Source organism: Cyprinodon variegatus, unplaced genomic scaffold (genome assembly GCF_000732505.1).
Source record: "Cyprinodon variegatus isolate N-32 unplaced genomic scaffold, C_variegatus-1.0 Scaffold881, whole genome shotgun sequence".
NCBI lineage: Eukaryota > Metazoa > Chordata > Actinopteri > Cyprinodontiformes > Cyprinodontidae > Cyprinodon > Cyprinodon variegatus.
Window position 1 is genome coordinate 234,952 of NW_015151334.1, and position 11,408 is coordinate 246,359.

Genomic DNA, 11,408 nt, shown 5'->3' on the forward strand with positions numbered 1-11,408 from the left:
GCGCCGCTCAGTGACAGCCCACTGCTCCCTAAGGGGATAGGTCAAAATGCAGAGGTAAAATTCTCCAGTATGAGATTAATAAAGTTCAATTAAATCAATAATTATTAAGTCCCAATGGGCACAGTTTTCCAAGTTTTTTTTTGTCTTCATTTGGTAGTTCATAAAACTGCCAAGCGCTCAGCAAACCTGGCATCAGAAATACCAGCAGATGAGTCTGAATCGTGCAGACAAGATCTAGCAGTAGACATGCTGGTCTGTCATTCTGTTTGCTGTTATAAGTGCCATAAAACATTATCCAATGATTAGTGTCATTATCAATTGAATGCAAATGTGAGCTGTGTGTGTTGCTCACTATTCCCAGAGTGAACGTCGCTTTTGTTCACGTTCCTTACTTCAAAATGGATCCTTTCAGTTCAATTAACGCCTCTCAATGAAAGGCGTTCAATGAATGTGTTCATGCACAACACTCATAACTACAGATATCAGATATTTGGGTAACAGAAAAAGTAGAAAAGTGTGTTTAAAATAAAAACACTCATCTTGCTTAATGCTTGAATTTTTTCATTCTATCATTTTGAAACTAATAAAAGAAAGAAAAGATCGTAATATGACAAAAGGGGTGTGAATACTTTCCTGGTCCTCTGCTTATGGTCCTTATGTCTCATCTTTTCAGGGCGTTACGAGACGCACGCCGGTCTGAACGCCGAGGATTGTGGGATTCTGCACGGCTGTGACAATGGCCGGTGTATCCGCGTTGCAGAGGGTTACACCTGCGACTGCTACCAGGGCTTCGAGCTGGACATGACCTCAATGACCTGCGTCGGTACGTTGGGACGTCAGCTTTGCTGCTGCCATCAACACCTCGGTTTATAATGTTTGGGTTCAGCCCCTTTGGTCTCCATGCTGTCCGATGGCGAGTAGATGCTAAATCCACGTGGTGGTTCTCATGGAATGTTCTCATCACAGTTCAGCAATCCATTCCTCCGGGATCCTCCAACACACAAGAGAGTACAATTAATGTTCTTATTAGAATAAGCAGCGTCTTTAATGAGTAATGAATTATTTACACAAAACCTAAGTGCAGTCACAACCAGATATTTTTATCCACAATTACTTTCATTTTATCTCTAAAGTCATCATTAAATTCATTACATTAAAATGATCTATACAGCTGCCTTTTCTATCTCTGCTTGTCTCCTTAAACCCAGTCGGCCTCAGCAGATGGCAACTCACACTGAGCCTGGTTCTGCTGGAGGTTTCTTCCTGTTAAAAGGGAGTTTTTCCTCTCCACTGTCGCTACAAGCATGCTTAGTGTGAGGGATTACCTTCGAGTCAATGAGTCGATGCAATCAACTGGTTTTCCTTAGATAGAAAACTTTGAATCAATTTGACTTTATGATCTGGTTCAATTTTAAAGTGACTTGAGATGACATGTGTTGTGAATTGGCGCTATAGAAATAAAAAAAAAGAAAAGAAAGAAAGACGTCGGACTGAGCATCTGCCGAACCGACACCCCACCCACTGGCAATCACTCGCATCATTATTAAAACTTTGCCTGCCTGTTTTTCTTGCAGACATAAACGAGTGTGAAGACAGCGTGGGCCTGCAGTTCCCGTGCGTTAACGCCCGCTGTGTGAACACCGAAGGCTCGTTTCGTTGCGTCTGCAGGAGAGGATACGTCATGTCCCGCCGACGGAACCACTGCATCGCTGCTTAGGCCAGGCTGGACTGCACCGGGATCTATTAGACCAGTAAACAGGCTGAACTGGTTTTGCTGTTGAGCAATATATGACAAACTAGACTGGAGCAGAAGAAATATTACTGCACTGAAATAGTTCAGATGTTTCTGATTGCACTAAACCAGCAGAACTGTTTGTCTTGTGGACAGATTTAATGTCACCCTGATCCCCAGTTTATCCTTGGGATAGTTTTCCACAGCAGATACACTAGAAACACCCCCACTGTCAATCCAAACAGGAACAACCTCACAGGCTGCCAGTTTGGTGTCACTTCTGTCCACGTCTAAAGCACCTATCACTTGTTGGAAGCGAGTGAGCACAAGGTAGCCAACAACACATTGGAACACGGCAGGAGACTGATGGCTTTATGTTTGGAAGACACAAATTGGGTCTCGATGCATAACGTCCATCCAAGACAAAAGATTTCAACTTGGATTTGAGTTCATAAAGATTAAAGTTGTGATTTAAACAGCCCAGATTGTCAGGATTAGATTAGATTAGATTAACTTCCTGCTTGTGTTCTGACCAGCAGTTTTCCAACCTCTCACACTTCCCTCATGATCCATGCAGGGGTTGTGGCAGTCTCCATTTTCTTCACATAAATGCTCCACATTTTACAGTACAATCTTAACATAGTCAGTTCTGTCACATAAAGTAAAGCAATGCTGATTTTTTATTATTTCAATGGCTTTATTAATTAATGTTCTTTTCCTTTCTCCTGGTGCCTCACCACCCTTTGTGAGCTTTAGCATCTTAGCCACGAAATATAAGCGTTCTTTGTTGGCATCAGGGGCAATGAAGACTCAGGCAAAACGCTGGCAGAAATTATATGGTTTATTTGTATAGAACATAAAAAAAAACATATAAACAGGATTCTGTGCAACAAAAAGACTGAGAAATATATGTTTAAAATTTTAAGTTGAAACTAAAATAAATATACTATATATATGTCATCATAAGAAAAACTCAAACTTAAAGATTATAAAGTATTAAAGAGAACAAGGGCAAAAAAGTTACATAAAACAAACAAAAAAAGACCTATTTCTGACTTGATTCTTAAAATTCAGATTTTATTCTCACAGTTCTGACTTTAATTCAGAATTATTTTAAATTGTTTAAACATGGCTGAAAATAGACAAGTATGACTACTGAAATGGTATGGGACAATTGACTACCATGTCCTTTCACAGCAGTTCCTGCTGTCACAATAGAACTGTCACTTTAATTTAGTACTAAATAATCTATTAGGCTGATAATCGTGTCATGGAGTAAATTTAGAATTGAAAACTGGCTATTTTGACTGATGGGGTTTATCCTTTGCTTAAAACAAAACCTTTTAAGACCTTCAAAATAATAGATACACTATTCTACAAAATAAAAGCCCAAGTTTCCTTGGTAAATATGTAGACATTGAATTGATAATAGGAATATATCCTTATGATATCCATATCCTTAAGACACATCATGCGAGACTTTCAAAGTAATACACTCAGTACTGTACAAAATAAAAGCCTTACCATTATATACAGCAATTTATCATAGCACAGGGCTCAACATTATGACCCAAACTCAGCCATTTGTGGAAATGAGACAAATTAGACTGCCTGATGAATGCCTTTTCACAACAGACCCTTACTTCAAATTTCAAAATAAAAGGCTCCCATTTTCCCAGTAATATTGACCTAATAATAGGGAAACAGAGTGATTTCAGAATTGGAAATGGATGGCGACCCTATTCTTATGACACAACCATGCCAAAATGTCAAATACCTAATACTCCATAATTAATCCATTCATTCATCTTCTGCTTAGTCCTTGTCAGGGTCATGGTGGGGTCGATGTCTCTCTCCGGCAGTCTATATGGGCTGGAGGCGGGGTACACCCTGGACAGGTCACCAATCTTTCACAGGTCGACACAAAGACACACAACCATGGACATACACACACACTCACACCTAAGGACAATTTAGAGAAGCCAAACAGTCATGTTTTTGGGCTGTGGGAGGAAGCAGAAGTACCCAGAGAGAACCCACTCATGCAAAGGGAAAACATGCAAACTCCACGCAGAAAAACCCAGGGCCTGTAATCAAACCCAGAACCTTTTTGCTGCAAGGCAACATTGCTTCCCTGTGCTCCAACGTGCAGCCCACTCTACAAAATAAAAGCCTTTATATCTGTAAAGTAGATAATATAGCATTGGCCTAGAAATTATGGCTGTATGTTAAACCTTTCTGCAAAATGAATACCAGAATGTTTTCAAAACACAACCTACATAAAATTTTAGAGAGGCTTCTGGAAACAGTGTAATTAAAAAAACTACAAATGCATGAAAAAAAATATGTTTTAACTCATTAGCATGCTGGGTTACCATGAGGCAAATTTAACAACCTAAGTCAACCACAAGGTATGATGGCACAAGCCAACAGTCACAATCTCAATCTAGCTATACAAGGAAAACTACACCCAAAGTGGCAACCCCCCCAAAAATGTCCTCAGGAATTTTCTAGTTTAGGTAAAAATTAGCTTCTGCTGTGCTAACAGCTGGCAGCAGAATTAATTTGTATGGATTTGTTATTTAATCCACAAAAGAAATAGCCTAATATATCCACAACTTTGCTAATCTACCCTAACCAATTTGATGTTGTGAAATCTACTTAGTTAAACTTTCAATGTGGTTTTAGAAGTGTTTTAACTAGCACACAGTTAGCTTTGACTTAGCACACAAGCTTTCAGGCCCCAAGCAAAGCAGAGAGGCAGATTTTTAATGTTGTATACAATGAAGTGACGTCTGATTAGGAGTCAACTTTGAAGACATCATTTAAATTCAGATTTGAATTTGTAAATAGTTTTTTTTTTTTTTTTTTTTTTTTTTTAACAAGCTAGCATACTAGATAGCTAATTAGCTACCTAGACTGGAATTACTCGGTTTTAGTTGGGATTTGGATACCTAGTTGTTTTTAAACATCACAGACCAAATGTAACCTACTAAGATTAAAACATGTAATTTAATCAAATCTGATCATTTTAAACTAGTTCACTGAAAAATAAAATTTTTACACAATTTTAAGACACAGTACAGATCCGAATGTGAAATGTTATTCCACCAACTATTTATCTTATTTTTTAACAAATATTTGTATTTTATTCTTAGAGGAAAAGAGAATGAATACTCTAATAGATTAATTTGTGTTTTCAGTTGGATTTATGACTTAGATTCCATTCTTATTTGCCAAGTGTTTATCAAATGTGTGTATAAATATACCTTTTATGAAGTGTCGTGCTAAATCAAAGCTTTTTTTTTTTAAACACCTGAAACGTTCGTTAAAACATGCACTGTATTTGCCAAAGACCAGCTTTCACACAGCATATCATGTAAGCATTCTAAAAAACAATGTAATGGATTTATTTTTATTTTTGGTGATGATTACATTTTTTTCCTGTTATTGTTCCTATAAAAGTAAATGCAAAATTAACTTTGCACAAATAACCTCAAAAATGTGCTGCTGTGGTTTATGCTTTTTTGCTGATTCTATGTGGGTCACGAGTGGAAAGTAGGGTTGTCAGCCGTCCCTTGAAACCCAAATCCTCTCGTATTTGGAAGTTATTGAACTGATAAGGGACACTATTTGTTACGTATTTTCATGAATAACTAAAATACAGTAATTTCGGTGGTACTTGCGCACAGAACAACTCTAACTTGCGAGTGTGACCCATGTCTGCGTGTCCTGATTCTCTCTCCCTGCCTGCCGTAGCTAGAGCTCCTCTAAGCTCTAGTCTACTGTTCTTGATTCATCTTCCCTTAATGACGTCGTCCATCTAAAGCATTCTTCACTCGATAATCTCTCTTGGGGTGATAGTCATGGTTTCCTGGCGACGGTCCTGATGTTCTACAAACTGGGCGGTTGTGCACGCCAACTCGAAGCATCTATTGCAACATTATTCATAACAAGTGCCCAGCTGACATTAGACTTAGACTTAAAAACTTATACAGATTTTGCTTGTCATTTTGTTTACACAAATGTAAAACATAAAGAAAGTTCGTTTGAAAACAGCTCTCTGGACAATTTCATCTTTTTTTAAAATGCAGCCTTAAAAAATAGTGAAAATGACTGTTAATTTAGAGTTCTAACATTTTTTTTTTTTTTTTTACATATATAATGATAAAATACAATACAATAACCCATTTTACAAAACATTCAGCAGTCTAATGTCAGTGGGGAAGAAGCTGTTCTGGAATCTGCTGGACCTGCATCAGATGCTTCTAAGTCCATGGTGGGGGGGTGAGGGGTCATTGATGGTGTTATGGGCTCAGGACACGCAGCGCTGGGATGAAATGTCTTTAATGGAGGGAAGAGGAGCCCCGATGATCTTCTCTGCTGTTCTTACCACCTTCCTCACATTCTTCCAGACTGAGACGCTGCAGCCTCCACACCACACAGTGAGACAGCTGGTCAGAACGCTCTCTATGCTGCTTCTGTAGAAGGTGGTGAGGATGGGTGGGGGCAGGTGGGCTCTCCTCATCCTCCGCAGGAAGTACATGCGTTTCTGTGCCCTTTTGACCAGTGAGGTGGTGTTTACTGTCCAGGTGAGGGTGTCTGTAATGTGCACCCCCAGGAATTTGGTGCTGCTGACCACCTCTACAGCTGAGCTGTTGAAGACCAGTGGAGCATGGTTAGGAAACCTAGGAAAAGACCTGCTCAAGTGCATTCAAACAAATACGTAGAACTTTATACATGAATACTGCTAGTCTGAAAACTTTTTTCTTGTGTTGGCAGGAAAAGTATAGCACAACAAAGTGAGTCATTTAATAAACTGGGTAACTAATAACCAAAATAAACCAAATATAAGCACAAAAAAACATTAATATAGTACAGGATTTTTGTGCACAATGATACTGTGCAAACTTAACATTTCCATTTATTAAATATTTTTAATGGGCTGCACCTTATTGCAAGAAATACAAGCCACACTCAAAGAACAAAATAAAAGTATGGTTCTGTGTTGAGCTGAAACGGGACACAATTTGGTTAAAATGCAGGAAATTGCATCTAAGAAATGCAAAATTTTCATGGGGAGAACCCCCGCAACAATAAAGTTTCTCTTGGAAGACCGCATCCCTTATTTCCATTTCTGAAAGGTGGCAAGCCTAGTGGAAAGCAAGCCTTGCATGGATCAAGCTTTAAACATATGCCCTTATTGGTACATACTGTATTGGAAATTCCTCCTGATTACGCAGCACTAAATATTTTTATTCTAAGATTTTAACTTTGCTTAAAAATGTTCTTCTCTGACAGGAACAAAAGTGGAATATTACACCCTTTTTGCACCAGTGGGGGAAAAAAATATAATTTATTGTGTTGTTTCTTGTTTTTTTTTCTCAATTAAACTTGGTTTGTTTCCAAGGTGATCAGGCATGCTAACATTCGTTAGCAGGGTATTTGTTTGTTGAGTCACTGCAGAGGATGCTCGCGTGATGCCCGGCTCTAATTCTCTACCTGGATCCATAACCTTAGTGGTCGCTCTGTTTATGTAGATCTAGGCCTCTAAGCCACTTTGTATTATAGGCCAATCCATGCACTCACAGCCTGGCCACTTTTAAGAGGATTACAGAGGTCCAGCCGGGGCAAGGCTGAACCCGTGAGCCAGCGGAATATCAGCTTTCACTTTCATGGAACTAACAGCGCTGCTTAAATCTCAGCACACATCCTCATCCTGCACAGCCTAAGAACAGCAAACACAGGACACCTCACTGTCCATCAGGTTGTCTTTTTGGGTTTGGAACAATAAATAATAATCTCATTTTGTTTATATTTTAGAAGAAGAAAGTCCTGTCCTCCTTAGATACTTAAAAAAATGGTTCCTAGGGAGCTGGAGTCCGAACACAGAAATGACCTGAAAACAGAGGCGCTTACTGGAAAAAGAGGCACAATAAGTCAAGAACCTCAACACCATCAGTTTTCTAGGATAGATTATAGGAATAAGCGATAGAATAGTTATTTATAAGATATTTATAAAAGCTGATCCACAAAGTTTAATGAGTAGGGTTAATTCAATATCAATATCCAGGAAAAAAATCAGGAAATACTCGATTCTTATTTTGATACTACGATGGAGTATATTAGGGCCAGGCTAGACATTTTTTGTTTTCTTTTTATTTCAAAAATGAAGCTGTAATACTACGAGAACAAAGTCGTAATATTACGAGAATAAAATAATATTATGAGAATAAAGTTGAAAAATAACAAGAATGAAGTCATCAGACCGCAACCCATTTCAAATAGAAAGCTTCGAGCCCCGGCCAGCGAAACCAAACAGCAACCTGAGTCCTTTTTGACGTACAGCCCAAGTTAATGCTGGTGTGCTAAAAGATTTAGTACAAAGATTAGATTTATTTTTTAAACGATACCAAAGTATAACTTCACATGATGCTCGACATTCCTCAAGTGCTTCTTGTAAGAGTTGTCATAAAATACAACTTTATTCTCATATTATTAATAATAACATTATTAATCTCAGAGTTGTATGACTATTCTCATTGTGACTTTATTATTGTAATTTTATGAGTTTATTCTCATAATATTACAACTTAACTCTCGAAAAAAAAAATCTCTACCCTGGCTCAAATACTCGGTCGTATGATACAACTGGGATTGAAAATGAGAAATAATTAAAGACAAAAAAAAATCAAGTCTCACCATGGAACATCCTTCTCAACAGAATCCCAGATGTCAGCTAAATAAATATGGAAAATAATAACCCAGAAATCTAAAATGAACAATAGTAAAAGTATGCATACAACGCTTGTCTTGATACCATGTCAGATTATTATTGTATTCAGATATAACCTTTGAGTGTCGATACTTTTTTACAACCTACTCCTGAGTCACTCTGAAAACACATTAAAATGTGAAGTTCTTCATCTGATTTGTAAACAAGGTGTAACCCCTGTAGTTTTGCTCCAATATTAATGCAGACAAAGAACATGTTTTGTTAATGAAGATTTGAAAAAAAATGCCATCCAGTAAAGACCACTTGAGAAGAACTTCAAAAAAAGGTCAACTTTGCTGTTTTGGTGATTTTTTTATTTATTTATTATTGTATTTTTTTTTTTTTTTTTACATCAGAATCAGCTGCATTTCGTTGTAACTGTGAGCGTTATCAACGATTCTAATATTAGGAAAACAGGAATATTCTATTGCAAACATTTTGTCCATCAGAAAAGAAAGCCTGTGAATGGCCGTGTCTCTGTGGCAGCTGGTTTCTAATTATTATCTGTAGTACCGACATGAAGGTAAAAAGCCTAAACAGTTTGAGTTCAGCATGTGTGGGGTCGGTGTGGATGCTGGCTGCACTTCTTCAATTCAATTCAGTTTTATTTCTATAGCGCCAATTCACAACCCATGTCATTCCAAGGCACTTTACAGTTCACCAGATCATCCAGTCAGATTGGTTGGAAGTTTTCTATCTAAGGAAAACCAGTTGATTGTATCGGCTCATTGATCCAAAGGCAATCCTTCACACTGAGCATGCTTGTAGCGACAGTGGAGAGGAAAAACTCCTTTTAACAGGAAAAAACCTCCAACAGAACCAGACCCATTCTGGAATCACACAGCCAGGTTGACAAGCTCTGAGCCAGAGCTCCATCACAGGTGTCTGCAATCTTGTAATCAGTCAGTGGCCCTATACTATATAGGCCTATAGGTAGTCACTCTCCTGTTTGGTGACATGGTGTGTACCACACTCAACATGAACCCGAGGCAGCAAAGGAAAGAGTTATCTTAGGAAATTAGAAAGACAATTATAGATAAGTGTGTTAAAGATAATGGCTATTAGATAATCTCCAGGCAGCTAGATGTTCCTGTGTCTACAGCTGCACGTTATTGAAGCATGTTTGAAAACATTGCCAGACTTTCATTTGTTCCAGGAAAAAAAAACAGCCATGAAGAGGAGCTCAGAGCCAGCTCCCATGTCAGAGGTTGAAGAGAGCACATACAGTTAATCACAGTAAGAGAAACAGGACTACACTGAAAAACAGGCATAGCTCCAACATCCAAAGGTGATGATGGCAGCAGCACAGCTGATAATTCTATCCAGGATGGTGTCACAGCCAAACAGGATCCAACCAGATGAAGCTACTATGAGAAAAAGCAGAGAGAGCAGAACGTTAGAGATTGAACTAATAAATACTGCAGAATGGGAGGACAGAAATAGAATGAAGCAGAATAATGAAAAGGGGTTCCTATGTCCTCCAGCAGTCTAAGCCTATAGCAGCATCACTATAGAGATGCTCAGGATAACCTGAGCCACTCTAACTATAAGCTTTATCAAAAAGGAAAGTTTTAAGATTAGTCTTAAAAGTAGACAGGGTGTCTGCCTCAGACTAAACCTGGTAGTTGGTTCCACAGGAGAGGAGCCTGATAATTAAAAGATCTGCCTCCCATTTCTTCTTTTTTTTTTCTTGTCTGGCCCCAAGCAGAATCATAGATGGAGTGAAGTTCAGTCTCAATAATCCTGTCTGCATTATTATTTCTACTTTGGACCGGTCCTGTCCCATAGATGAAAAAAACCACAGTAATGGACAAACACAGGACAGATTGAATGATGGCCAGCGGCTACTGTGGAAGGTTCTACTTCCTGCCTTCCAACAGGGAGGTTTAGTCTCTACTGTATTTAACCTGATCCGTCAGTTTTTCCTCTGCTGACGTTTAGCTTCTGTAAAAACATATTTCATCGGAAGGCACTGACAAATTTAAGCTGCTTTTCATTTTTCTAACATATTGTCTCAAAAGAGGAATCCTTGGTTCTAGCTAAATCGGATCGAAAATGAACAAAATTTTGCAGCTGACGGCCTTTAAGACTGTGCCAGTTTCTCTTAGATTTCCTTCTCTCTGTCGCCACATGCTTCCAATAGTTGGAGGAAACAAAATGGGCATAAAGGGCATAAACTGACTGCTGTGTTTTGTAACCAGAACCAAATTGAATAAGATGTCATTTAGTTTGAATCTGAATGACTGGAATGATTAGATTTTATTCTTTTAGAATCATATACGTTTATTTCATAAAGAGCTTTGAGATATTTTTTGGTGATTGTTGCTCTATTAGTGAGCATGTATCAGACTACATGTCAGAGGGTTCATTTAGGCCCATAAATATTCACATCTCTAGAAGATTAATTTAATTATTTTATATCCAGACTTTTAATTAGTTTCTGATGGGAATGGAGACCCACTGGGTCTCCAAGGTTGGAGCTAATTTGTAGCTTCCTGCTCAGATTCTAGTCTGGACTCAGGAACTACAGGATGACTCAGCATAAATCAGGGGTATAAATAATTTGGGTCTGTCCTATAACATGTATTTAAAGTTCTTCTCTGTTTTATTTTCATCTGATTTAAAAATGAAACTATCATGAGGTTCTGAGGGGATGATCTCTGGTTCGGTCCCTTTCTGGTTGAACCCAGATGTTAATTAGCTGGTAGGCAGACACCTTCACTGCTCTGATTAGGGTCAGAACCTGTTGGGTCTGAACTTCTTTACATTTGCTTGTTGCTGCTTTCGGTCAGAAATGGAAGTTAATGTAAAAAGATGGGGGCACAGATTGTTGGTTCGTCTCTGAGAACCTGGACTGTTTCAACGGAACCTGATGGTGGTCAAAAGTACTTGGTTCTGGTG

The 11,408-nt window shown here is 38.4% G+C and overlaps 1 protein-coding gene across 1 annotated transcript in view; it reads left to right on the top strand.

Annotated features, from left to right (window-relative positions):
- The window catches only part of LOC107099535 (latent-transforming growth factor beta-binding protein 1-like), a 49,837-nt gene extending 47,065 nt beyond the window's left edge, over positions 1–2,772 (top strand). The window contains exons 31-32 of the mRNA XM_015397695.1: positions 674–823; positions 1,575–2,772. Of these exons, the coding sequence (XP_015253181.1) occupies positions 674–823; positions 1,575–1,717 (293 nt within the window). The 3' untranslated portion in view covers positions 1,718–2,772. The remainder of the gene's footprint in view (positions 1–673; positions 824–1,574) is intronic.
- The last annotated feature ends 8,636 nt before the right edge of the window (positions 2,773–11,408 follow it).